Source organism: Oryctolagus cuniculus, chromosome 4 (assembly GCF_964237555.1).
Source record: "Oryctolagus cuniculus chromosome 4, mOryCun1.1, whole genome shotgun sequence".
Classification (NCBI taxonomy): Eukaryota; Metazoa; Chordata; class Mammalia; order Lagomorpha; family Leporidae; genus Oryctolagus; species Oryctolagus cuniculus.
In genome coordinates, this window is record NC_091435.1 from 11,101,735 (window position 1) to 11,129,620 (window position 27,886).

The 27,886-nt window shown below is 53.0% G+C and overlaps 1 protein-coding gene and 2 long non-coding RNA genes across 3 annotated transcripts; 2 read left to right on the forward strand and 1 right to left on the reverse strand.

Annotated features, from left to right (window-relative positions):
- Positions 1–13,997: 13,997 nt before the first annotated feature.
- Positions 13,998–14,683, reverse strand: LOC103352414 (uncharacterized). Its single transcript, XR_007914563.2, has 2 exons — positions 14,547–14,683; positions 13,998–14,379 (listed from the first exon to the last, which is right to left on the reverse strand). It is a non-coding gene; the product is annotated as an uncharacterized lncRNA (long non-coding RNA).
- Positions 14,684–16,517: 1,834 nt separating this feature from the next.
- LOC138849236 (uncharacterized) lies at positions 16,518–18,843 on the forward strand. The gene is made up of 3 exons (XR_011387722.1): positions 16,518–16,821; positions 17,845–17,969; positions 18,239–18,843. It is a non-coding gene; the product is annotated as an uncharacterized lncRNA (long non-coding RNA).
- A 729-nt stretch (positions 18,844–19,572) lies between these two features.
- ATP5PO (ATP synthase peripheral stalk subunit OSCP) lies at positions 19,573–27,632 on the forward strand. Its single transcript, NM_001171421.1, is given in 7 exon segments — positions 19,573–19,608; positions 20,661–20,711; positions 21,459–21,569; positions 23,813–23,942; positions 24,819–24,931; positions 26,487–26,573; positions 27,519–27,632. Coding segments are annotated over 7 exon segments (642 nt in total).
- The last annotated feature ends 254 nt before the right edge of the window (positions 27,633–27,886 follow it).

Below are 27,886 nucleotides of genomic sequence, written 5' to 3' on the forward strand. Positions count from 1 at the left end.
TGGCTTCTACCTGGCTCAGCCCTGGCAGCCAGGAGTGAACCAGTGGATGGCAGCTCTCTCGCTCTCGCTCTTTCTCCCTCCCTCTCTCTCTCTCTCTCTCTCCCTCTCTCTCTCTCTCTCTCTCCCTCTCTCTCTCTGTAACTCTGACTTTCAAACAAACAAATAAATCTGAAAAAGGAAAAAAAGTAGTATCTGGAAGTTGATGCATTCTGAATGTCACACAATATCATGCCATTATAAAGTAGTATTAGAAAAGATAGCAATTATCCAAAGTCAGGGATCAGGGCCAATTTTTTTTTTGTTTTGTTTTGTTTTTACAGAAAGGCAGAGGGAGAGAGAGAGAAAAGTCTTCCATCTGCTGGTTCACTCCCCAGATGGCCACAATGGATGGAGCTGTGCTGATCTAAAGCCAGGAGCCAGGAACTTCCTCCAGGTCTCCCACATGGGTGCAGGGGCCCAAGGACTTGGGCCATCGTCCACTGCTTTCCCAGGCCACGGCAGAGAGCTGGATCAAAAAGGAGCAACCAGGACTAGAACCGGCACCCATATGGGATGCTGGCCCTGTAGGCAGTAGCTTTCCCGGTATGCCACAGCACCGATGGCCAATTCTATGCATAGGTAGAGTGAGGGAGGGAAAGTTTGAGCTGATAGAAAAATACTTCCCTGCTCAGATTGGGGTAATGCCTGAAATTTCCACAAGATTTTGATTAAGACCTTGAGGATCCAAGTTTAACATATGAATGCTCTTACAGCAGCAACTGATTAATCCTTGCTATTCATCCTCCAGGGCTTTGTTTAAACATGGCAAGTCCACTCCCAGTGTAAGAGCCTAAGGGACAGACATGAGACGGGTGACTAGCGTTTCTCACAGAGATGTCCCCACATGTGTGGCTTCTGCCACTTCCCTCCGCACCACCACGCTGGACTGTTTACAACAAATGGAAAACTAGATATGTATCATTCAGGCATCCTCCAGTATATAACACTGCTACGGGTTGTTGAAGGGTTTGTGCCTGCGGACGCCCACTGTGCCACCTTTGCTAGGATGTGGCAGCCATGCAGTGAGTGGTTCTCCTCGGATTTGCCGCCTTCACTCAATGATAGACATTTAACTTTCCTCCACATACGTGTATGACCTGATAGCTCTTTATAAAAATAGATGTATTTTATTTATTTGAAAGGCAGAGTTACAGAGAGAGAAAGAGAGAGGGAGAGAGAGATCTTCTTTCCACTGGTTCACTCCCCAAATGGCTTCAACAGCCAAGGCTGCACCAGGTGAAAGCCAGGAGCTTCTTTCAGGTCTTCCACACGGGTGCAGGAACCCAAGCACTTGGGCCATCTTCCACTGCTTTCCCAGGTGCATTGGCAGGGAGCTGGACGGGAAGTGGAGCTGTCAGGACTCTAAGTGGTGCCCATATGGGATGCCAGTGCTGCAGGTGGTCGTTTACTCACTACGCCACAGCGCCAGCCCCAACTCATTCGTTTTAATGCTGAACAGCATTCAGTTGTCTGAACACATCATAGTCTGTGTATCCATTTGTCTACTAAAGAGCATCTTGGTTGCTCCCAAGCTTTGGAAACTGTGAGTAAATCTGCTACAAACATCCATGTGCAGTTTTTTGCATAGACATAAATTTTCAGTTCCTTTGGGTAAATACCAAGGAGGGTGATGGCTGGATCATACTGTAACAGTATGTTTAGATTTGTAAGAAACTGCTGGGGGGCTGGCATTGTGGCATAGTCGGTAAAGTCGCTGTCTGCAATGCTGACATCCCATATGGGCATACGAGTCTTGGATGCTTTACTTTCAATTCAGCTCCTTGCTCACGGCCTGGGAAAAGCAGTAGAGGATGTCCAAGTACTTGGGCCCTGCCACCCACGTGGGAAACCCAGCTGAAGCTCCTGGCTCCTGATTTCAGGCTGGCCCAGTCCCAGCTATTGTAGCCATCGGGGGAGTGAACCAGTGGATGGAATCTCTCTCTCTCTCTCTCTCTCTCTCTCTCTCTCCTTCTCTCTTTCTCTGTAGCTCTCACTTTCAAGTAAATAAACCAATCTTCTAAAAAAAAGAAATTTTCAATATATCTTCTAAAGTGTTTGTACCATTTTGTGATCCCATCTGAAGTAAATGAGAGTTAGTTATTCTTTCTCTACATCCTCATCAGTGTTCAGTGTTTTGGGTTTTGGCCATTCCGATAGCTGTGCAGTGGCATCTCATTGTCAATTTCATCTGCAATTCCCTAAAATATATGATGTCAAACATCTTTTCACATCCTTACTTGCCATCTACAAACTTCTTTGATAAAGTGTCTGTTCAGGTCTTTCGCCCATTTTTTTTAATCACACTGTGTTCATTTTCTTATTGAGTTTTAATAGTTCCGTTTCGGGATCAAAGTAACAGGATCAGAACACAGCAGGGCTGGCTCCATGCATAGACTCAGGAGAGGGAGGGGTTTGAATTTCACCTGTTCTACCATTTACTTTTTTTAAGGTTTATTTATTTATTTGAAAGTCAGAGTTACACAGAGAGAGAAGGAGAGGCAGAGAGAGAGGTCTTCCATCTGTTGGTTCATTCTCCAGATGGCTGCAATGGCTGGAGCTGCGCCAATCCGAAGCCAGGATCCAGGAGCTTCTTCCGGGTCTCCCACACAGGTGCAGGGGCCCAAGGACTTGGGCCGTCTCTGCTGCTTTCCCAGGCCATAGCAGAGAGCTGGATCAGAAGTGGAGCAGCAGGACTAGAACCAGCACCCATATGGGATGCAGTGGCTCTACCTGCTACACCACAGCACCGGCCCCTCTACCATTTACTTTTGTTTGCCAGTTTCATGGATGTCAAAAGCAATCTATGCATGAGGAATATCATAGCTGTAGAAGTCGGAATATAGATTTCAGTCCTGCTATTGGCCAGTGACACTCCCCAGGTTCCCCCAGCTCTTATAAAAATAATAAAAATGGGGCTGGCATTGTGGTACAGCAGGCTAAGCCACTGCATATGAAGCCTGCCTCCCACGTGGGTGCCGGTTTGAGCCCTGGCTGCTCTCTTTCTGTCCAGTTCTTGTCTTGTGTGCCCAGGACAGCAGCAGAGAATGACCCAAGTGCTTGGGCCCCTGCCACCCACGAGGGAGAAACAGACTTAATTTCAGGCTCCTGGTTTCAGCGTGGCCCAAGCAGACTACTGAGGCCATTTGGGGAGTGAGTGACCAATAGGTAGAAGATCTCTCTCTCTCTCTTTCTCTCTCGCTCTCGCTCTCTCGCTCTGTGTGTTTGTGTGTGTAACTCTGCCTTTCAAACAAATACATAGATCTTTTTTTAAAAAATAATGAAGAACCACACAAAATTTGATTATGTGATCTCACTGTGCACTCTACTGGGCCGTAATGTCCGTGCCTTAGTTTTCTTGTAAAACAGAGATCAGAACAGAGCCCACCTCCTAGGGCTCTTCAGGAAATAAAAGCAGATCCTGCACAGCCATCATGGACATGAACCACTGTGCAGTGACTCCCGGTCTCCTTGAACCCAAAGCTGTGGCAAGCCAAGTCTTGACAAAGACCCCAACGGCCCCCACACAGCCTCTCCTGTACTTGGAAAGATACTGAATCTGAACCATTTCAAGCTAATGTTCCTCAAAGTGTGGCCTTCAGATCACCTGCATCCAAACCACCCTGGACAATTAATTTCAATGCAGCTCTCTGAGCCTTGGGCAATTCCTGAGAACACCAAAGTTTGAGAACTTCTGCCTTTGGCTTGCCTGGATGGATATAGGTGTCTTCCGCAATCAGAGAAAATGGGGTATCTGATAGACAGGTGGAGCCGAGGGGCCCCAGGACCCGGGACGAGGGGGACCCCAGTGGACCCTGGCCATCCCTCAACTGTGGAGTGGAACCAATAGGACAAACAGGATCTTGAAGATAGAAAAACATATCCCAATAATCAATTCATGCTTGATACTACATACTTGTGTTATTTAATTCCAAGAACCTAAATATAGAATTCCTATTTGGCACTTCCAAAGAAGACCATGTCGTCCAGCGATTTCCATAACAAAAGACACCATTCATGAGTGTCTCATCCATTCATTCGTTAACAAATATTTATTGAGTGTCAGTTCTTTGCCAGGCCCTATGCTGGCAACAAACCCAGGAACAAGGCCTTCTCATTCCCCGCCCTCTCGCGTGGAGGGCTCTGGAGCGGCCAAGGACAGACAAGGAATGGGGAGAAGCTCACAGAACTCTGGAAATGGGTCACAGCGGCTCAGGCTCCAGTCTCGCTCGTCACAGACCTGGTGAGGAGCCAGGCGGGGGCCAGGGAGGCCAGCGGCCCCACGGCCCTGACCCAGGAAAGCACTCGCGCCTTAGTTCTTGGAACCCCTCTTACCTCGCTCTTTCACCCTTTCCTGCACCAAGAAAAGCAAAGAAAGAAAACAAATACTGACCGACTCTGTCTCCACGTCATTGACATGAATCACTGGAGTCGCAACGAAATTCTTCCCATTTAATGCACACTGTCGAATTTTCCCTTTTCATTTAAGAGCAGTGTGCAGCCCGGGAGTCCTTTCTGTAAGTGTGGTATATGTGTTTACACCGGTGCACAGAAAGATGGCTGCCTGTGCGCACTCGTGATGCACAGGCGGGCAATTGTACAGAGCAAAGCTTGTCACCGGATACTACTCCCTAGGGGCTAGAATTACGGGAGCTTTTGCTTTCCTTCTTTGTATTCCTGGGATTTTTGTTCCATTTTCTAAATCTACAATGGACTGCAGCACGACACCCTTGGCTTTGTCTGGACGAAGATTAGCCACAGCCTTGAATGGGTTCAGCTCCTCTGTAAACGCTTCCAGGTTTCTCCCACGTTTAAGGAACTCTGCTGTGCTCCACGCCAGGAGGTCAAGGACCCCAGGATTTGCACTTTGGCTGAGGAGCAAAGCGATAAACACACACAGTTTTTGAAAGGCGTAATTTCTTCAGAATAAACAGTTTCCATGGCCTTTCTGGAAGACCCCTTGTGTGCACAAGTCTCAAAAATGTTGGCACCAAAATAAACTAATCTTTTAATTGCATTTTCCATTAACTTTTGTTAATGATTTATTTTATTTATATGAAAGGCCGAGTGACAGAGAGAAAGGAAGAGACAGAGAGAGAAAGAGATTTTTCAGCCATTGGCTCACTCCCCAAACGGCCACAATGGCAGAAGCCGGGCCAGGCTGAAGCCAGGAGCCCAGAACTCCAACCCAGTCTCCCATCGGGGTGACAAGAGACCAAGTATTTGGTCCGCCACCCACTGCCTTCCCAGGTGCCTTAGCGGGGAGCTGGATCGGAAGTGGTACAGCCAGATGCGAACCAGCACTCTGATATGGGATGCTAGCGTTTCAGGTTGCGGCTGAACTCAACTGCACCACAAGGCCAGCCCGCAGGAACTTTTGGATGCTCCCTTGTGCAACAGGATAGGAGCAAGAGGAGCTGAAGGAGAGGGGAAGTGATTGCAATCATGGACCACCAAAAAGAACTCTGGGTTTCAGATGCAGCTTAGCCACTGAGCAGAGAGCTCTGCACACGTGACTTGTGCTGTCTGGGACTAGCTCCCCCCACCCCCACCCTAGTAAGCAAGAGAGTTGGGCTGGATCCTTGCAACTGTCAAAACCCTTTAGTCCAGAGCAGGCATTTGGTATAGCAGTTAAGATGCATCTTGGGACACTCACATCCCTGCCACAGTGCCTGGGTTCAAGTCCCGGCTCCACTCCCCATTCCAGCTTCCTGCTAAATTGCACCCTGGGAGGAAGCAAATGATGGCTCAAGTAGTTGGGTCCCTGCCATCCACATTGGAGACCCAGAGTTCCCAACTCCTAGCTTTGACTTGACCCAGTCCTGATCACTGATCATTGGAAGAATTTGGAGAGTGAACCAGTGGATGGAAGATTCTCCTCTCTCTCTCTCTCTCTCTCTCTCCTCTCTCTCTCTCCATTTCAAATAAAATGAAGATAAAACACAGGTAATTTTAAAACAAATATATAAAAGGAAAAAAAAAAGTCGTTAGTTTACCCAGGCAAGAGTGCTAGAGACCTGAGCCAGTGTGAGGGCAATGGTGAGGACAGGGACGGTTTGGCTCACTGAGGATGCTGGGAAATCGTCTTCAGGACAGGCACCAACAGGACAGTCAGATTTTCCCCTCTTACTCTTATTTTTGACCCCTTGGGAGGCTTTGCCGCTTTTTATTTTCGCTTTTCTTTATTGAGATATAACTTGCATCTACAAAGTTCACCCTTTCAGAGTATGCTTCTGTGTTGGCTAACACATCACAGAAGTGCACAATCACCACCAGCAACTCCAGAGAGCTTCCATCACCCCGAAAAGAAACACCTCACCCGGGGCCAGCACCGTGGCGTAGAGGGTAAAGCCTTCACCTGCGGGGCCGACATCCCATATGGGCGCTGGTTTAAGACCCAGCTACCCCACTTCCGATCCAGATTCCTGCTATGGTCTGGGAAAGCAGTGGAAGATGGTCCAAAGCCTTGGGCCCCTACACCCATGTGGGGGACCTGGAGAAAGCTCCTGGTTCCTGGCTTCAGATCTGCTCAGCTCTGGCCATTGCAGCCATCTGGGAAGTGAACCAGCGGATGGAAGACTCTCTCTCTCTCTCTCTCTCTCTGCCTCTCCTTCTCTCCACAGTCACCCCATTTCCCACTCTCCAGCCCCTGCCACCACTAATCTGAGTTCTGGTTCTGTGCATTTGCTCATTTGTGGACATGTCACATAAACAGAGCCACACAACGCGTGGCCTTTTGTGTGCGGCTTCTGATACTCGGCACTCTTCGGGGTTCATCTGTGAAGCAGCAGGTGTCAGTACTTCGGTCCTTTTGCTGGCCAAATAATACTCCATCACGTGCATGTGCCACGGAACACACCAGCGGTTCCCATTTGTTGATACCGCGTGGACTTTCAAACTTCCTCCATTTGCATTCTAACAGAGGGGGCAGTGCGGGGTGGAGAGGGTGTGTCACCACTGGACAGGAGCCCAGCTGTCTTCTCTGTCAGCCATCGCCGACACTCACGGTGGCCGTGGCCTCTCCATGGATTCGGCAGGAGTAACCGAAACATTCGGGCCTCCGAGCGAGTGTGTGACTTTAAGTGGAAATTACTGAGCCCCAAAGCCCATTCCATGGATTAAAAAATGCCACAGGATTAGGGGATAATCTTCAGCTTTCATGTCCTGCCAAAAACAGGGAACTGAGTTTCCCGTTTCCCAGGCACGGCCGAGGCCTCGGCCCAGCCTCTGCGGGCCCTGCTGCTGATTCTGTAAACAAGCGATTCCGAGGCCGGCGTATCAGAGTCTCAGCCCACTTCTCCTTTTCCCACAGTCCGAGCTGTCCATGTCTTCACTGGATTTGTGCAAACTGGAGAAATAGGAAATATCACTGAGCTGTCCTTGTGCGTGTTACAACTAAGCTCGAGATAGTCTTGAGCTCAAACCAAAATTAAAGGGAGGCCAATAAGCATTTATGCAGTTGACATGAGACTTCTGGGTCCAGGCCTTCCTAAATGGGAAGAGAGGGGAGAAGGAGGAAAAAAAAATCCCAGTTATGTGATAACCTTTCACAAACTTCATGGAAAATGGAAAAAAAAAGTTTATTTTGTTGCAAATATTTTTGCAATCCACGCATGGCTCTTTATAATATGAATTTTCCAGAAACTTTTTGATATGCCCTCATGGGCTATCATCTTCTGTTCATTTAATGTAATTTTTAGATTAAAAAAAAATTAAAGAGTGGAAAGTGTTAAAGTTGAGAAGTTTATCACCAAGAAAACACATTTATTAAGTACCTACTATGTGCCAGGAAAAGTTATGAGTTCCATGATCCTTTGCAGACTAACTGAAGAGTAAAGATATAACCCTTAAAGAATGTACCAGGGGCTGTGGGGAGGAGGGGTCGGGTGTGGGCTGACACAGGGACGATAACACATCTTGTGATTATTCAGAAGTTCACTGAAATCTGCACTGTAAAAGGAATATGTGAGTTTCATGGTGTCTGACTTATAGCTCAATAAAATAAACAGTTGGGGGAGGATACAGGGAGAGTGGGCACCGGGAACCAAACTCCAGTTAGACGGAAGCGGGAAGCCGGAGCGTTCCCAGCCCCCAGCGCCTGCTACACATCTCGTGGAAAACTGGAAGCGGGGTCCCTGCCCAGAGCTCCAATCAGAAAGAACCAACAAGGAGAAGGACTGCCACTAACCTGGCGTGACCACGACACGCCGCACACAGCCGGAACCGTCACGCGGCGCCCCATTCGCATGTACAATTATTACAGACTAATCCCCAAAAAAGTGCAAATCCTTAATTAATTAAATTTAAATTACATTAAAATGCAATAAAAATTGAAGTGGTAGTGACACATTATAGTATTTTTAAAAGAGAGAACGCGGGCTGGTGCTGTGACGCAGTGGGCTACGTTCCTGCCTGCAACACCCGCATGGCCCCGTGTGTGCTGGTTCAAGTCCCGGCTGCCTCTGCTCAATCCATCTCCCTGCTAATGCACCTGGAAGACAACTGAAGCTGGCCAGGTCCTTGGGCCCCTGCATCCACGTGGGAGACCCAGATGGAGCTCCAGGCTCCTGGCTTCAGCCTGGCCCAGCCCTGGCCATTGAGACCATCTGGGGAGTGAGGCAGTGGATGGAAAATTCTCTCTCTCTCCCTCTCTCTCTCTCTGCGAGAGCGAGCATGCCTGAGGTCAGGTGGAGGAGAGCTTTTCCTGTCTGCACTGTCATCCCAGCGCTACCCAGCATGGCTGAGGCCATCCCAGCCACGCCCACGGCAGGGATCCCGCCTCCCGGCCAGTTTGGCAGGCAGCCCCATGCCCAGATCCCAGGGGACACTCTTGCTGCTTTATCCCCAAGGACGCACGTTTCAGGAGAACGTGGCCTGGCTTCCATCAGGATTTGAAAATTTGCTGCTGGCTGTGTTTTGTGCATTTTATCATCAAGTGTTCCTAACTTTGTGCCAGCTGGGAGCACCACGGGCACGGTGTTCACTGGTGGCCGTTAAACACCCATGTCAGACCAGACTGTGCCAAGCTGCTGTCCGGTGCAAGGCAACCTCTGTGGGCCACGGTGGCTGCCTCGAAGTGAATGGGCGAGGCTGGGAGCTGGGCAATAGCACAGCCAACCTCAGAGTCTCTGGGGACAAACCGGCTGGCTGGCCACGTGACCTTGGGCACATAATTAGCTCTCTACACCTCAGTGAGCTGGTCTGTAACATAGGCATGGTTTTATCTATAGGTGACCGACAGGGCTTTCTTTCTTTCTTTCTTTTTTTTTTTTAAGATGTATTGATTTATTGAAAGCTAGAGAGATCCAAATGGGCATAATGGCTGGGACTGGACCAGGTCAAAGCCAGAAGCCTGGAGCTCCATCTGCGTATCTCACGTGGGTGGCTGGGGTCCAAGCACTTGGGCCATCTTCTGCTGCTTTCCCAGGTGAATTAGCAGGGAGCTGGATCAGCAGTGGAGCAGCCAGGACTCCAGCTGTCACTTATACAGGTTTTTGAGAAGATTAAAGGGCAAATGAAGAGCCAACAGAGTAAAGCCACGGCCTATGGCATGGGCATTCCATATGGGTGCCAGTTCGAGTCCCAGCTGCTGCACTTCCAATCGGCTCCCTGCTAATGCACCTGGGAAAGCAACAGAGGCCAGCCCAAGTGTTTAGGCCTCTGCCATTCAAGTGAGAGACCCAGAAGAAGCTCCTGGCTCCTGGCTTTGGCCTGGCCATCTGGGAATGAACCAGTGAATGTTAAGTGTGTGCTCTGTGTGTGTGTGTATGTGCAACTCTTGGAAATAAATTAATTTAAAAAAAGAGCAAATAAGGGACTGACATTGTGTCACAGTACATTAAGCCACCACCCGGATGCCAGCATCCCACATGAGTGCCAGTGCACATCCCAGCTGCTCCACTTCTGATCCAGCTCCCTGCTGATGCACCTAGGAAAGAAAGTGCTGGGGTCCCTGCCACCCACCTGGGAGACCTAGACAGAGGTCCAGGCTCCTGGCTTTCGCCTGGCCCGGCCCGAGCCATTGCAGCCATCTGGGGGGTGAACCAGCAGATGAAAGGTCGCTCTTTTAAATAAATGAATCTTTTTGAAAAAGAAGTGATAGGAAGCGCCACTCCAGGTGGTTCATAGCAGCGGCTGCTGTTGCCTGGCTCTCTTGGGAAAGGAGGGCAGGGGGCTGCCTCAGTTGACCCACTCAGGGGTGGGCCCCTCTCTGGGAAGCCAGCAAGTCGAGCCACGTGAGCCCAGGTCCACTGTGCACTCCACAAACCAGGACCCGACGTCTGCAACGTTAGCCCAAGCGGCGGCTGCACCCGGCATCTCGGCGCCGGCGCTGTTCTTGCCGGGGTCTCTGCGGCACCTGTTCCCCCTGGGACATCCCCAGGCCCCGTTGGCTGCAGAGCACTGGTTCCCGGGAGCCTCCGGGGCAGGACTCTGCTTTCCAAGCAGCCCCTCACTCCGCCTCTCCTGTGAACCGCAGCTCTGGGCAGAGAAAGCTCACTTCCTAGGCTCTGAGACGCTGTGCTGGGCCCAGGACGAGGGCATGAGTCCCTTTTGTCTTCATGAATAGGGGAAAACACTAAATCAAGTTCACGAACAACTGTTCACAAGTGAAGTACAAATCATGGGGGAGCCTGGTGCACATAGTCTCTTTGTGCCTCCTCCTCCTCACCCCCGAAGGGGAAACTTAACATTTATCCCAGGGAATTTTTCCTCAGGAAAAAAACCAGTGAGAGATTGGTGCTTAAGACTTAGAAAACAGGGGCCAGCGCTGTGGCGTAGCAGGTAGAGCCGCCGCCTTCAGTGCCGGCATCCTATATGGGCGCAGGTTCTAGTCCCTGCTGCTCCTCTTCTGATCCAGCTCTCTGCTATGGCCTTGGAAAGCAGTAGAAGATGGCCCAAGTCCTTGGGCCCCTGCACCCACATGGGAGACCCGGAGGAAGCTCCTGGCTTCGTATCAGCGCAGCTCCGGACATTGCGACCATCTCAGGAGTGAACCAGCAGATGTAAGATCTCTCTCTCTCTCTCTCTCTCTCTCTCTCTCTCTCTCTGTAACTCTGATTTTCAAATAAATAAATCTTTTAAAAAAAAAAACTGAGAAAGCACACAAAAGCAGCAAGGATGAAACAGCAAAGCGAAATCACAGCCCGATGCAGTCAGTGGTCTGTGAGGCTCCTTCTGCCCCTTGGAAGGTTACGTGTGGTTTTCTTACAAAAACACCATCACGGTATACCCCGAGGAAGCTTTTACGAGCCTGCTTTATTTGTTCTCACTTAGCAAGGCCTCCTCAGGTCAACAATTTCTTCCTCTCCACCATTCCATATGGCAATGTAGTATTCCAGCTGTGATTTGTTTAATCTCGAGTCAATCTTTGAACAATCGAGTTTGATAATTAACTGAAACTAAAATGTACCTGGAACCTCTAATTCTCATGTCCTTAGTAGACATCCGTAGGTGTTTAAGTCCCACAGGTGATTTCAATTAGCAGCCATGATTGACAGCCCACAAAAGACCACTAGAATATTCTCTGGGGGAGTGAATGGGACATTTGGTACAGTGGTTAAGATGACCCTTGGAGGCCGGCGCCGCGGCTCACTAGGCTAATCCTCCACCTGCGGCGCCAGCACACCGGATTCTGTCCCGTTGCCCCTCTTCCAGGCCAGCTCTCTGCTGTGGCCAGGGAGTGCAGTGGAGGATGGCCCAGGTGCTTGGGCCCTGCACCCCATGGGAGACCAGGAGGAAGCACCTGGCTCCTGCCTTTGGATCAGCGCAGTACACCAGCCACAGCGCACCAGCCGCGGCGGCCATTGGAGGGTGAACCAGTGGCAAAAGGAAGACCTTTCTCTCTGTCTCTCTCTCTCACTGTCCACTCTGCCTGTCAAAAAAAAAAAAATGACCCTTGGGGTGTCCAAAGTCCTATCAGAGAGTCCCACCTCACCTCCAATCCAACTTCTAATTGATGTGAACCCTGGAAGCAGCAGGTAGTGGCTCAGGTACTTGGGTCCTTGCTACCCACGTGGGAGGGCTGGATTGAGTTCCACGTTCCTGGCTTCCACTTGGCCTAACCCCAGCAGGTGGAAGAGCTCGCTCCAGCTGTCTGTCTCTGTCACTCTATCTTTCAAATAGGTGAAACGTTTAAAATTTTTAAAGTAATCAGCTTTAAAAAATAGCATTCTCAAGAAAACTTTGGATTGGAATACAAAAAGGAAAGAAAAAAGCAAAACTGGAGGGCCAGCACTGTGGCTCACTTGGTTAATCCTCCGCCTGCGGCATCGGCGTCCCATATGGGCTCCGGGTTCTAGTCCCGGTTGCCCCTCTTCCAGTCCAGCTCTCTGCTGTGGCCCGGAAGGGCAGTGGAGGATGGCCCAAGTCCTTGGGCCCTGCACCCGCATGGGAGACCAGGAAGAAGCACCTGGTTCCTGGCTTCGGATCGGCGCAGCGCTGGCTGTGGTGGCCATTTGGGGAGTGAAGCAACGGAAGGAAGACCTTTCTCTCTGTCTCTCTCTCACTGTCTATAACTCTACCTGTCAAATAAAAAAAAAAGAAAAACTGTATTACAGCAGACTCTGTGATTCCAGGTGAGCAATGCTGTCACAAATCACTCGGTTTCCACTTTCTGGTCGCAAGTGGACCAACTGGATCCAGGATCACCGAGACAGGACCAAGTTCATTTCCGATGGGTCACCACTCTGAGATCCACACAGGGCTGCTCCACCAGCCAGAATGACAAATTGTCATCATCTCTCTCTTTCTCTCTCTCTCTCTCTCTCTCTCTCATTGCTGTAATCAATGCATCTGGGAGACCCAGCTCCTGGCCCAGACGCAGCTGTCGCAGCCATTTGGGAGTGAACCAGCAGAAGGAAGATCAATCCCTCTCTCCAACCCTTTCTCTAACTCTGCCTTTCAAATAAATGTAATAAATCAGAAAAGAAATCAGGCACTATTTAGTTGGATATTGAACTAACGCCCATAGCAGTTTCTCCTTGAATGCGGAACAGAAGAAAGGGGACCTGAACACGTGAAAACTGATTCCGAGGGCACAGGTGCAGCTCCCTGGAGGCAGGGTCAGTCTCGGTCGCTTTCTTCCTCCCCACAGCACGGCCGCGACCCCTACCAGCAAGCGGATATTTGTTTAGTGAATTCAGGCCTGCGTGAGGAATGGGTAAAAGAAGGCACGGGCCCCTGTGCCAGGTCAGGCCGCATAACATAGATGGTCTTTGCTAGTCACAGCCCCTTGTGGCCTACAAATTCAAACCAGTGCTTGGGTCCAGCCTTGCGACCCCATCCACAGAGCCAAGAACCCATGAAAGTATGTTAGCAGCCGGGTCCCGCCCCAGGAGGTACCAGTGAAAGGCATGGGTGCTCTCCACCACGTTCAGACCAAAGAGCGTTGGCAACCTCACAGGTTCACTCACTCACCGGCCACAGACGCTGGGGCCGGCTCCAAGGCCTGGGTAGTAGATGCCTCCTATATTCTGCCGTCACCTTGCAAGGCCCTTCCCAGGCTGTCTGCTCCGTGGGGGCAGCAGTAACCCTGGCCTCTCTCTGTCTCTCTCTCTCTTCACTTTCTGTGTACTGAATTCCATTATCCCAACCTCATGGACCAGGACCCGCAAAGCCAGCCCTCTGGGAGCTGCTGTAGGGACAAAAATAAAATCATCGCTGGGCTGCCAGGTTTCATTAATAGTGTCTTGGGGGGGGTGCACCCCACCGCGGGGCCCTAGGCTGGCCCCACTGCCCCAGCGGGTCCCTGCACCTTGGACGTGTTCCTTGTCCTCTTACTTTCCCTTGAACCACAGCTAAATCATTGTGTAGGGGAGCTGGGAGACTGTATCATTCCCTTTTTATTTTTCTAACTATACAAGTTCCTTTCTCATACCAAATTCCCCCAAAGCCTCAGCCACTCTCACATTCGTGCTAGCACCAACATGAATACCTTTTTTTAAAAAAACATCAGATCACGGTCAAGGCTTGGTTGTTTACCAATCCGCCCAATTGCTGGCCCTTGGGGAACCACAGGCAGCCTCCGCTTGGCAGCCGCCAGGTGAGGCCACCGGCTCCGGACCCACCTGGCTGTGGTCCCCGACCCCTGACCCCCCCAGCTGGCAGGCTCCCCCAAGGGGGCCCAGTGTTGACAGTGACCACTGCCCGCTTCCAGGAAGGCACCAGGGAGCTCTGGGATGCGTTCTGAGCCAGCGCCCAGGAAGCAGAAGACGGAAACCCTGAGCAGCCCTCCCGGAAGACCCATCCACGTTTGCCTTCACCCTGGCTCCGCAGTCCGGCGACCTGGAGAGGGCTCTCAGCTCAAGGACGTCACGGTGACTCCCGGCCAGCACTGTGTGACTGCTGCAGAGGCAAAGTGACCATCAGCATTCTCCACGTGGACGGGACAGCTGGGCGGCACCCAGGCCCCAGAGCCCCGGCAGCTCCGGTCGGGGGCGTTCCCTATCCGCCCGCATTATCGCCCCCACCCCACCCCACCCCACCCCCGGCTGTGGAGGAGCCGCCTGCACCTGCCGGCGAAGAGCCCAGTAGCCTGCATTCAACGCTCCCGCGGATCCCTTTTGTTTGTCAGTCTCACCCTACTCGGATCGGTACCCGCCTACGTGAGCACCTACACCGCCTCTCGGACGGGGAAAGCTCTAGAAAGAAATGGATCCTGACGCCAGAGGCTGAGGTTACAACGTGAGGCGAGCGCGCCCCCTAGCGTCGAGATGATAGCTCCACGAAGCTGACCGCGAGCGGGTGACCTTGAGCGCCAAGCAGGTGGCAGCTTCAAGGACGAGCCCTCCCTCTATCGCCTTCCAGATCAGGGAGGTCTGTGCTGGGAACCTCCTGATGAAGCTTTTCTCCAAAGACAAAAAAAAAAAAAAAAAAAAAAAAAAACATGCCATTTGTGTGTGTTTTATTTGTTTTCTTCTGTAGCAGCTGCACCAAATCCATCCTAAGGCAGAGCAGTTTAAAATAAGAGGAGCCACAGCAGCTGCCCCCTTGGCTGTTTCCACCAATGCTCTTTCTTGCTCAAGGTCTCCTGGGTTTGCCCCAGGGGCCCAGACGGACTGCCCCGAAGCCCCATCACCTGGAAGTACCACAGAGCCTTGTTGAACGCAGCCAAGGTCGTTTTCCCGTTCTTGGGGTTCAAACAGAAAGGTACATTACACGCAGAGGGCTGCCCTGAGTCAGGGCTATGGGTTTGCAGCCCCAAGGCAGCAGCAGGTCGGATCTGCCAGAAAGGATTCAGGTACGGTCCTTAAACTCAGAAAAGAAAGAGTTGAAGTATGACTTACTCCCAGATAAACAAATATGTCAACAACGCAACATATCCCAGGTCCCTTCAGGGAAATAAAATGTGTAGGGGAAACCAGGAGACGCAGAATCTAACTATGGGTTCTGCACAGCTACAGAGACGTCCTCCAAGCTGGCAGGGTCGAGTCCAAAGGTAATCTTTGAAAGGAACCTTGGAGGCTGCCTGGTCCAATGGCTGTGTCTTTCGTGGAGTCCCTCAGGCTGTGCGAGTGTTGCCCGGAAGTACAGCAAGGGGCCGTGGTTAACCAGTGAAAGGACCCTGCAGGATCACCATCAAGACCCAGGCTCACTGCAGTGAGATACAGAATATGGTTTCTCATCATTTCCTGGTATCAATTTTTTTTTTTTTTTTGGCATGTCCTTAACAGATTTGGGAAATTTTCATGGCTATGTAAGAGGCCATTTTCAAAGCTGTCCTCTTTGCTCAGATGTGGATTTCTGATTTTTTTTCTGTTTTAAAGTGAGTGCAGGGGCCAGCACTGTGCTGCGGCAGGTTAAGCCACAGCCTGCAGCACCGGCATCCCATGTGGGCGCTGGCTCAGGTCCCGGCTGCTCCACTTCTGATCCAGCTCCCTGCTAATGCACCTGGGAAAGCAGCAGAGGATGGTCCAAGTCCTTGTGCCTGTGCACCCATGCGAGAGACCCAGAAGAAGCTCCTAGCTTCAGCCGGGCCCAGCCCAGCCCCAGTCGTTGTGGGGCTAAATATAAATTAATAAATATAAATATAAATAATATAAATATAAATTAATAAATCTTTTAAAAGCATTTTAAAAAATAGAGTGCAGTGAACATTGCACACGTTAACCTTCGCCCAGATTTCTGACTCGGGGAAGCTTTGGAAGGGCTCTGTCTGGGTCAGAGGGAAAAATCACTTGCTTTTTTTTTAAAACACAGGAAGGCACGATGCCACGTTGCTGCTTTCTATGACAGCCAATGGTGCCTCTGCAGGGAAGATAACACCGTAAGCAATGTTTGCTCCAAGTTCAATGTCAGCATAGAACAAAGTCAAGATTAGATGTTTGAGTTCTGCTCCCACTGCAGCCCTGCCCTGCGGCCTTGGGCAAGTCTCTGACTCCAGGGACCTCAGCTGTTGAAATGGCTAATTTTTAAACAACTTGAGTTTGTCCAAGGGGAAAGCACTCCAGCAGCAAAGCGCTAGGTCCCGTCCCTTCTCGTCCGGAACAAAAGTCTTTTCTCCTCCTGGAGCCTCTGTTCCCGAATGGCAGACAGGTCGGCAGGGGCTCCGCTGGCAATGGGCGCTGGCCCGCCATTGTAGTGATTTGCCTGCAGTGGGATTTCAGTGGGCGCCCAGCGATGCAGAACAGGCCAGAAGGGAGGTCTGACGTGGAGTGGGGGCGGCATTGGGCTTAGGGCTGCTTCTGTGTTCCTGTGTGTGAATAGGATACAGCTCCTACCTCCTGCAGATGGTGGAATCCCAAAGTCCTAAGTTAACGGCACTCACCCGGTGGAAACTTCATCCAGGTACGGCCTTAGGAGGTGGGCAACATGGAAGGTGTCCTTAGGGGATTGGAGGCATGCCCTTGGAAGATCATTCTGGAGAAGAAGCTGCTGATACAAGCCTGAACTGGGCCCAGTCCCTCTCTCTACTCCCTAGCTCTGCACACCCTCCACCATGAAGCCTCTGGCCTCAGGGACCCGCCTGACCTTAGACTGGGAATGTCTAAAGCTGCGAATCAGGAGCCGCCATTCGGTATGGTTGATGGGACGCCACCCAGGGCGCCTGCAACCCACTTTGGAGTACCCGCGCTCAAGTCTTGGCTCCACTTCCAATCCAGCTTCCTGTTAATACGCACCCTGGAGGAGCAGTGATGGTCATGAACCTGGGTCCCTGCCACCCACACGAAAGACCTACACAGAGCTCCCAGCTCCTGGCTTCAGCCTGGCCCAGCCCTAGCTATTACAGGCATTTAAGGTGTAAAACAGCAGATGGAAGATCTCTCTTTGTCTCTGTCTCTCTCTGATTCTCTCTTCACCTTTAAATAAAAAACCAAACATTTTTAAGTGACATAAGTGATGTAATATTTAAAAGCACACAAGCCGGCGCCGTGGCTCACTAGGCTAATCCTCCGCCTTGCGGCGCTGGCACACCGGGTTCTAGTCCCGGTCGGGGCACCGGATTCTGTCCTGGTTGCCCCTCTTCCAGGCCAGCTCTCTGCTGTGGCCAGGGAGTGCAGTGGAGGATGGCCCAAGTGCTTGGGCCTGCACCCCATGGGAGACCAGGAGAAGCACCTGGCTCCTGCCATCGGATCGGCGCGGTGCGCCGGCCGCAGCGCACCAGCCGAGGTGGCCATTGGAGAGTGAACCAATGGCAAAAGGAAGACTTTTCTCTCTCTCTCTCTCTCTCACTGTCCACTCTGTCAAAAAAAATAATAATAAATAAATAAATAAAAGCACACAAAACAAAGAGAAACTTCACACGCAGCTTACGGCAGGTATTTTGTTGTAGCGATTGAAAGCTGACTAACCCAGTCTCTTTGCCTACAGCACTGAAACACACTGGCATCCAAACCCCAAGCCCAGAAATACATCTGGATAGACTCACTCGGGCAATTACCCAGGGCAGTGGAGAGAACTTGTACTTGGCGCAGGGGCCTGGCTGCCTTCCCTAGGTGAGCTACCTAAATACCTAAACAGGAGCTCTAAAAGGGGGGGGGGGGGAGGGTACCAGGCCCACCTACACCCTGGGGCTAGCCAGACACTCCAAATAAAAATGACACCATGTATGTGCAACCACCTAATAAATCCCAAAATTCAAATACCCATAAACCTCTGCATAGGGAAGGTGCATGGGGGTGGAGCGGAATGGGGTGAATACAAACTAAACAGAGGGCGTGTCCCCGTGGGACACACCTGCAGATGAATTCCCAATCTTTTTCAGAGCGACCCTGTTTTCCAAGCGTTTTTGGCCTCAGCACTTTGGATTCGCAGTATAGCTCCAAAAACCCACACAGGTGCTGCCGTTCAATTTCACGGAGAATACCAGGCCTACGAAGACAAGCCCTTTGTCATACCCTGCTCTGTCTTCAAGGCATGGTACAGCTTCTGACACACAGGACCCATGCTCCACAAAGCGTGTTAAATGAATAGACTTTCCATTAGATGTATATGGAAGAGGCTGGCGCTGTGGAGGAGCAGGTAAAGCCGCCATTTGTAGCATCAGCATCCCATATGGCCGTTGGCTGGAGTCCCGGTTGCTCCACTTCCGGTGCAGCTCCCTGCTATGGCCTGGGAGAGCAGTAGAAGATGGCCCAAGTTCCTGGTCCTCTGCACCCACGTGGGAGATCTGGAAGAAGCTCCTGGTTCCTGGCTTTGGCCTGGCCCAGCCCTGGCTGTTGCAGCCACCTAGGGAGTGAACCAGTGGATGGAAGATGTCTCGCCCTCTGTCTCTGTCTCTGTCTCTCTCTCCTCCTGTAATTCTGACTTTCAAATAAATAAAATCAATCTTTTTAAAAATTTAAATTAAATTAAATATGTATTTGGAAATATGATTTGCATTGTGCAGGGGAACAAGGATTTTCAGACACTACTAGCGAGCGAAAAGCATGACTTGGTTTAACCCTGTGGAAAGGACTTGGCCTCACGCATCGGAAGCCAAGTACTTGGACTATCTCACCAGGCTGTGCCGGTTCTGGGGACTATTTGGAATTTATCTTAATTTTTTTTTAATGAATGTATAAAGACGCTTCCAGGAGGGGCCATGGCAGTTCCCAACGGCTCCAGCGGGCGGGGGAGAGCCGCGGCGGCAGCCCCGCAGCCCGGCTTCGCTAGGCTGTCGGTACCCGGCACGCACCCGCCCTGCTTCCAAGGACACCTCTGCCGAAGGCGCCACGAAGGAAGCGCCCAAGAGGAGGTCGGCGATGCTGTCGGCTAAACCTGTTCCCGCAAAAGGGAAAACGAAGCTCCAGAAGGCAGCTGGAGGGATGAGTAGTCGGACATAAAGGTATCTGTGAAATGCGACAAACGCCATCGTTTTTACCCCGGGGACCAGAACTCAAGGATTCCTTTCGCAGGTGCAGCCTCCCCCTGGGAGGTCACCCCTACTGCATCGTCTAAGGACTACAACTCCCAGCTTGAAGGAGGTGGCTACGCACGCGCTGTGGCGACCTACGCCTACACTTCCCAGAGAGCCTAGCGGGTACGCTGACGCGCGCGTGCGCCCTCGCGCCCCTTCCTCTTCCAGCTCGGATTTGACCTACAGCTGCCCGGGAGAAGATGGCGGCCCCCGCAGTGTGCGGGCTCACCCGGCAGGTGAGAGAAGCTAGCTGGGAGGACGCCCTCCTTGGGGAAACTTGTACCAGAGCCTGCGCGCTAGGGTTCGAGGCCACCGCTGGGAAACCAAGGCCGCCGTTCAAGGTCGTGGGGCCTGGCGAGTGAGGGCGGCCCGGCTCGCGTCCCCCGGGACGCCTGTGGGGTGCCCGGCGCGGTGCTGGGCGCGCGGTCATCTCGGCGTCCTCAGGGCACAGCCCGGGAAACCCCTGGCGCCAGGGGCCACCGGCCAGCCCCGGGCTTCGCCGCCTGGGCTGTTCCATAAACCGTCGGGGGTCGCTGGTGACTTCAGGCGGATTTCCCAGGTTTATAAAGGACATGAGAAGTTCAAATGGGGCGTCCTGGGCTGCTTGGGTAGTGAGTGATGGGGTTAAGACCCGAACCCCAGTGTCACCGAGAAAGTGGCGTTGGGAAAAATAAATCAAATAGCCGCGCTTCCGTCTCACCGCGATGCTTTGCGCACTTGACCCCGCTGTAGTTTCCATGATTTCCCCATAAGCCCGAAAACCCTGCCCTTAGAGCCGGTTTTAACACAGTGCGTTCTGGAGCTCAGAGCCCTGGAGGGCGGTCCGTGCCTTTGCGGGTGCGTGGATTATGGCCCTTGAGAGCCGCAAGGGCATCGCTGGGGACTTGAACTTGTGCGGTCACGCTCCCGCGCCCTAACCACTAGACAGCAGGTGGATTCCTGACAGCCCATCTGTTACAGCTCCTTACGGATTCCTCCCCCTTGTGTTAAAATCCCGCTCAGAAATGTTAGATGTTAACTTCCTGGAAGGTAGCGTTTTCTCCTTGGTACTGGGCGCTTGCCTCGGCCGGTTCCTGGCAAACTAGGAGATTACTGGGAAAGCGATTTTCCAAACAACGTGGCGTGATTCTCGGTGAGAACATGGACTCCTGGCTAATAAAGACAGCTCACCCGCGTGGAGTCTATGTCAAAAAACATCGTTTAAAAGGCAGCCTTAGGTCGCGATTGAATGAATTACAGAGATTCTCGAAGACATTTCTTTTGACCTGTTTCCATTCTTGCTTTGAAGGTGCGAAGCTTCAGTACATCTGTGGTCCGGCCGTTTGCCAAGCTCGTGAGGGTAGGTCCTTTATACACACGCCTGTGTGGGGGAGGGGCCTGTGGGAGGGTGTGCATGCTCTAGCCCTACAGTCAGGCCGTGGCCTGTGGTGTCGCTTCTACGTAAACCTTTGCATGTTGTTGCGATTCACAAGACACACGTGCGCAGGGTGGGGACGGTGATGGTGGAGGGTGCTTGCCCTGTGACAGACGCCAGCGGAACCTTTAAGTGGGTGAGAAGTGACTGTCACATCCCTGCCGTCGTCCAAGCACCAGATCGCCCAGAGCCACCCTCCACGTGAGAAGTTCTCACCGCCCCTCTGCGGCGCTGGAGCATGGCAGGCCTTGCCGTTGTGTGAAAGGGGAAACTGAGGCTCCAGGAGACGGTGCTTTGCTCGGCCTCACTATTGCCTGGGCTTTCCCCTGTGCAGCCACGCAGCACCACGCGGCACGTGCAGTCGTACATTGACTGTGGCGTGTAGGGAAAAGGCCGCAGTCCCCTGGGGAAGATGGTGCAAGCGTGGGCTCTGTGGCGTTGAACGCTGGGGCGTGGGGGCCGGGAGCGGAGCCCCAGCAGCGCCGCCGCAGGGAGGAAGGGGTGCCTGCGGGCGCTTCCTAAACGTTTGCCTGGTCAGGCCAAGGAAACACCCAGACCCCTAATCGGTGTGAGGGTTTGTTCTTAGGACAGCCCTCTGATGACTGTCCGTGCCGTGTTGTCTGTACGAAGCACGGTTCACCGATCTCCCTCGGCTTCCCTCTCCCTCTCAAGCCGCCGGTGCAGGTGTACGGCGTGGAAGGCCGCTATGCCACCGCCCTCTACTCGGCCGCCTCCAAGCAGAACAAACTGGAGCAGGTGGAGAAGGAGCTGCTGAGAGTAGCGGTAAGCGCCTCCCCTCACTGCGCGTGCGCGGTGGCCCTGCGCGCTTCTCTGCTGTGGCGCCTTAGCTGTGCGTCCTGACAAGACAGCTTCTGGGAGAGGAGTCACAGAATAATAATTCTCTTACGCATGCTGTTAGCGATAGTGTTGGCTTGTCTTCTGAAACTTCTATAACAGGAACAAGCAGATACACACACGGAGAGTAATGCAGGGAACCTGGCTTTGGGCTGAGACGAGATAGAAATATCACTTCAAATGTAAGGTGATGATTTAAGAAAAAGTGCCATTTCAGGAAAGGATTTAAAAGGTTGCCTTCAAGAATCCGAGCTTGCTATCCAGCAGTTTCTACAACAGTGTTTAAAATGCCTGTTGGTTTTGTCTGAGAGTTTGTTTTCCTTATGAAGCCGTTTCCTGGGTTTTAATTAGTAGGTTGTTCCCAAGACGAGAGGGGAGGATGGCAGCCGCGCCTCCTGGGCAGCAAAAGGAGGGAAGGTGGTGGGCGCCTTGCCGACGGAACCGCAGGGCAGCCCCTGGGCGGGCCGGTGCCGTGCTGGGTAGCATGAAGACTACGTAAGGTGCGTTAGCAGAACGCTGCAGTGCAGCTGAGACGGGAGCAGCCCTGCTCGCTTTGCCCCGACGTCCCAAGTTCCCGCCCCTTCCGCTGTGTCCCCTCGGTGTACTTTCTCCTCGCCCCTCCCCTCTGCCAGGAAGGGAGGGGTGGGAGGCACAGTCCCATGGGTAGCCTGTGCCGTGTGACTGTGTGTTTTCAGAACACCTTGCATTTTTAATCCATGTACTTAGAAAACATTATTTTCATTGTTCGGGAGAAGACCGCAGGCTAGCCGAGTGCGTGAGTGGTGCTCCCATTCTGTGCTGTGCCCGCACCTCGTGGGAGCTTTACTGTTCTGTGCTACTTGTTCCTCGCAGTCATTTTGCTTTGTGTGCTTTCTTTGCAACGGAGGTCCTAACAGTAACGGTGGCACGTTCCCTCTGTTACCAGTTACCTGCCGATCAAGCCCTGCCAAGTCCCGTGATCCCCCGGGGCCACCAGGCCAGCCTTAACGTTGGAGGCTCTTGAGGGGCGGGGCGGCAGCGGCAGACAGGGTCTCACGCTCGCGTTCTCGGGCCACTGCTTGTCGGCTGTGTCCGTTCTGAACCCTGTGGTGGTCCCAGCAGAGAGCACAGCCAGGCTGGTCGGGATGGAATGGGGTCTCACTGCGGCCTGGACGCGGTCAGAACATGGAGGAACTGAAGGGAGCCATGACCTTGAGACTCTACCAGTGAAAGCATTTTGGGGGCCCTGAAAGGGACGTGCGATGCTACACAGATGTCACGCTGTTTGCACATGGCTGTCGCTCTTTGGGAAGTGCTGTTTCTCTGGGCCTATTCCAGTGGGAGTTTTGGCCTCGGATGGCCTCCTGTGACAGGCAGCCTGGATCAGAGACCGTAGGGTTCTGGCTGGCAGCCTGGGCGGCCGTGCTAGCCAGGTGATGGAACTGGCAGGTGAATGAACAATACCTAACCAGAAACAGCCGCCCTTGATTCCTGCGATCTGTGGCCCGAGGCTGAGGGGCAGGGAGCTGGAAGGAGGCCTTTGGTGGCCAAGTTCAGACGTGCAGGATCCCAGAGGACATTGCACAGAATGGGGACAGCTGGTTGCCCGTGGAGATGGCAGTTCCGTCCTCTTCTTCCCACACTCATGAGGCTGTGCGGCCGATGTCAGCGGTCTCGCAATGGGGTTAGAAGTGTGGGAGGGGCAGGGCGAGATCAGGGCGGCCTGGGTCAGAGAGCCCCCCCCCCCGGGGTGGGGGGGACAGAGGGGAGGCCTGCTTGGCAGACAGAGCCTCATCTTTAGGTCTGCACTTGCATGACTGGGAGATCTGGGGTATTACCTATATTGGGTGCATTAAAATACGCAGTGAATTAAAGCTTTTGCCTGCTTAGTTTTATAATCTTTCTTGAAAAGTACAAGTGAATTGAAGAAGCTTCATATAGTTTTCATTTTTTCAAAGAATATCTTTATTCTGTATAAAATCATTGAGCAGTGTTTTTTAAAGGCAGGTAGAGATTTGATTCTATCTTATGCTTTGAGAGTGCTAGTTTTTTTTTTTTAAAGATCTATTTACTTGAAAGTTACACAGAAGTGCTAGTTTTCTCAATTCATAGGAAGGTGTGTGTGTGTGTGTGGCCGCTGCGCTTGTGTGTGCCGTAAAGAATTTACAGAAATGTTTGCGTGGTACTTGTAGCAACTGCTGAAGGAACCCAAATTGGCGGCTTCTATTCTGAATCCGTATGTCAAGCGTGCAGTCAAGATGAAGAGCCTGAATGACATCACAGCAAAAGAGAGGTTTTCTCCCCTCACGGCCAACCTCATGAGTGAGTACTGAGGCTTCTCAGCGGGGCCCGTAGGGCGTAGCTGCGGGGAACGTGGTCCCTCGGCCCGGGGCTCCAGGGCTCACTGGGCGACCTGTGTGCCCGGCCCCGGGGAGCAGCTGTCTGACGGTCCAGGCGGAAGTTTCAGCCCCTGGAGGACAGCGGGGGTCCCTACGGGAGCAGGCCTGCGGCCGGTGGCTCTGTTGGGGACGTTTGCCTCTCTTGTGCACCTTGGGTTGCTCTTCTGGTCCCCGCGGCCACCTCGGGGTTCAGGTTCTGGTTGGCGTTCATGCCATCACTGTTGAGCATGGGCAGTCTGTGGACTTGGGGCTCTGCAGCCTAGCACTGGGGTCGGTAACACAAGTAGGAACGTTGTTTTCCCCCATTCCAGCAGAGTCTGTGACAGGACAGTTTTGCGTGGTTTTCATGGTAGCAGCCTCACCTGGTCTGTGTTGGCGGGGTGCTTGGTACTCGCCGCTCTCGGTGCCCAGTGTGACGCTCCTGTCACCAGCATGAGGACGCCAGCTGGCCAGCGAGGTGCAGCTCCGTCAGATCTCCCCAGGCTGGGCCGTTCTGGCCTGGAAGAGCCGTGCCCACGTGGCCTCTTGTCCCCAGTGCGTGCCGTCCGCTGCTCAGAGGCGGCAGAGCCAGAGCTGACGGCTGCAGCAGCTTCTTCCTCTTGCTTTGGCCCCCATTTTCCTGCCCAGGTGCAGGATGATCCCAGCCAAGAACAGCCGCCCACGCGGCTACAGGCGAGAGGCGCCCATTGATGTTCAAGGCCCTGGAAGGCGGTGTTTGGGCACAGACCTGAGCTTCCTTGTGGAGTGAGGGCACTGCTTCCAGACGACCTCTGATACCCAGACGCCTTCACTTCTGCAGATCTGCTTGCTGAGAACGGTCGCCTGCGCAATGCCCAGGGAGTCATCTCCGCCTTTTCTACCATGATGAGCGTCCACCGTGGAGAAGTCCCCTGCACAGTGACCACCGCGTCTGTAAGTGACAGTGCTTGCCCTGACGCCGTGCGCGTCACCATGTTGCAGAAAAGGAAAACACCTGGAAGTTGAGAAAGGGCATGGTGATGATCGGCACGGGGAAGCTTCATTCTGCATCGGCTTCCGTGATCCTGCTTCCCAAGGGCAGGTGTGCGTCTTCCCAGCCGCGGCTCAGCGGGCTGGGGCCAGGCCCAGGGTGAGGAGTGTCAGATGCAGTAGGATGCGGCGGCTGCTGTTCCCTGCCGGGTTTCAGTTATCCTGTTGAGCGGTCCCTAGTCCTTCGTCCTTTTGGGTGGTGAGTGGGAGGCATCAGTGGACAGCCCGGTGAGGTTGCCGACTTGTCGTAGAGCCTCATTTCATAATTCACTGGTGACCACGAGACGATCCGCGGGAGGTGGGAGTGACTGTCCTCACTTTACAGACGCTGGAATGGAGTCGCTTGCCCCGGGCTTGCGCAAGGCGGGACAGGATTCAGACCCGGGCCTCTCTGTCTCTGCCTGCAACCCTATCCTAGCCACTAGACCACCAGGGACACACGATATCTGCATTCCTTGCTGCACCCCGTCTCCTCTCCAGAGACAGTTCTGTGGTCTTAGCTGCGTGTTTCCTTGCTGGCGCCCCTGCGGCATAAGCATCGGCGCAGGGTGCTGGGGTTACCTGGAGTCCCCAGCCCCGCCTCATCTAGACTCGTGGTTCCAGCGTGGCCCAAGGTGGCTTATTTTTTGCAGGAGCTTCTTAGAACCAACTGTTAGCTCTGTAAACTTCCGGGAGTTGGGGGGGGGAAGCACACCCAATCAGTCACTGAGGACGCGGGCTTTGGAAGTGCACGCGCTGAGCGGCCTCAGGCAAGTCCCCAGCCACCCGGACGGCCGGTTCCTGTGTGGTGTGGGCATACAGTCGCTGTCCTGACGAAGGCACTCGGGTGCCAGTGCCCCTGGTCCTGGGCTGGAGGAGGCAAAGCCTAGGCGGAGCGCGTTTTCATGGAGCCCCGACCGACTCCCCGCCACCACCCGGCAGACGACGCTGTTAGATCAGTTGCTGGCGTGGGCAGCCTTTCCCGTGCTCAGCTAACCAACCAGGAGCGAGTGTCGGGGCTGAGCGGAGAGGACGCAGCGTGCAGGACAGAGCCAGCCCCAGGGTCTCCCCGAGCGGTTCTCGCGGCAGGGTGGCGGCGGGCCGGAGCTTCAGGGGGCCAGGGAGCCGTGGACCTGACTGGGAAGCCGAAGACTAGAGCCAGGTTAAGCAGCGCGTCATCCCCTCGGGGAGCCCGGAGGAGCGCCATGGCCCCAGTGCAGGCAGACGTGCGTCAGCAGGCCGTGGCGGCCTCGGGGGCTCCTCTCAGGACAGGCGGGAGTGCGTGCGTGGGCACTGGTGCCGCAGCCGAGTTGCCCGGCTGTGCTCAGGAGGCGGGGCCCCTCTGACCTGACCAGCAGCACAGGGGCAGTGGGTGTGCGTCCCCACCCGGGGCCTGGGTGAGACGGGGTTCGCGAGCCGGGCATGGCTCTGTGCCGTCGCGTCTCCTTCCTTGGTTGAAGGCTGCTGTCCCACGTTTCAGCCTCTAGAGGAAGCCACTCTCTCCGAGCTGAAGACGGTCCTGAAGAGCTTCCTCAGCCAAGGCCAGGTGCTGAAGCTGGAGGTCAAGGTAGGTCTTCAGTTGTCCGCTGTCTGGGACCTTTTCCAGGTGACTCGAGACGTAAAATGGCTTGAGGGAGTCTTAGAGAACAATTTTTTAAAGAAAGCTTTTATTTAATAAATATAAATTTCCTAGGTACAGCTTTCGGATTCTAGCGGTTCTTCCCCCATACCCGCCCTTCCGCCCCCACTCCCGTCCCACCTCCTGCTCTCCCATCCCATTCTTCACTAGGATTCATTTTTAATTACACAGAAGACCAACTCTGTACTAAGTAAAGACTTCAACAGTTTGCACCCACACAGACACACAAAGTATAAAGTACTGTTTGAGTAGTAGTTTTACCATTAATTCTCATAGTGCAACTCATTAAGGACAGAGATCCTACATGGGGAGTAGGTGCACAGCGACTCCTGTTGTTGATTTAGCAATTGACACTCTTATTTATGATGTCAGTAATCACCCGAGGCTCTTGTCATGAGCTGCCAAGGCTATGGAAGCCTCTTGAGTGCACAAACTCCGACCACAGACAAGGCCATAGTCAAAGTGGAAGTTCTCCCTTCAGAGAAAGGTACCTCCTTCTTTGATGGCCCCTTGTTTTCACTGGGATCTCACTCACAGAGATCTTTCATTTAGGTTGGTTTTTTTGTTTGTTTGTTTGTTTGTTTTTTGCCACAGTGTCTTGGCTTTCCAAGCCTGAGAAACTTATGGGCTTTTTAGCCGGATCTGAATGCTGCAAGGGCTGATTCTGAGGCCAGAGTGTAGCGAACATTAAATCAGATTCTGAAGAATGAATGTTAACTTAGTTGTCAGTGTAGACGACCTGCTTCCGGGCAGCTTCGCGCTGGCCTTTCTCCAGAAGCGGTTGTGCTGTGTGCTTAGCACTCTCTCGCCTGCCCGCGTGGCTGCTGAGCCAAGGCCGTGCACTGTCATACTCTGACGTGTTTCCTCCCCTAGACGGACCCGTCGATCATGGGTGGGATGATTGTCCGCATTGGAGAGAAGTACGTCGATATGTCTGCAAAAACCAAGATTCAGAAGCTGAGCAAGGCCATGCGAGAGATTATGTGAGCCGTGGTTTTCTGTCGGTGGAAACCCTGGCGCTTGGAGCAACAATAAAGCGCTTTCTGAACAGCCCGTGTCGCTGACCGTCTCCGCGGAGCCCAGGGCCTTGGTCTGTGTCTGTCTTCCAGTAGCCCCTGGTGTGCAGGTCCTGTTGGCCGCAGAGTGGGTCAGTGCGGGTTATTCTTGGGAATTGGGTAAACACGCATGCTGCACCCGCTCCCTCAACAAAGTGCAGCTGGGCCTTAGGGCGGGTGCAACTC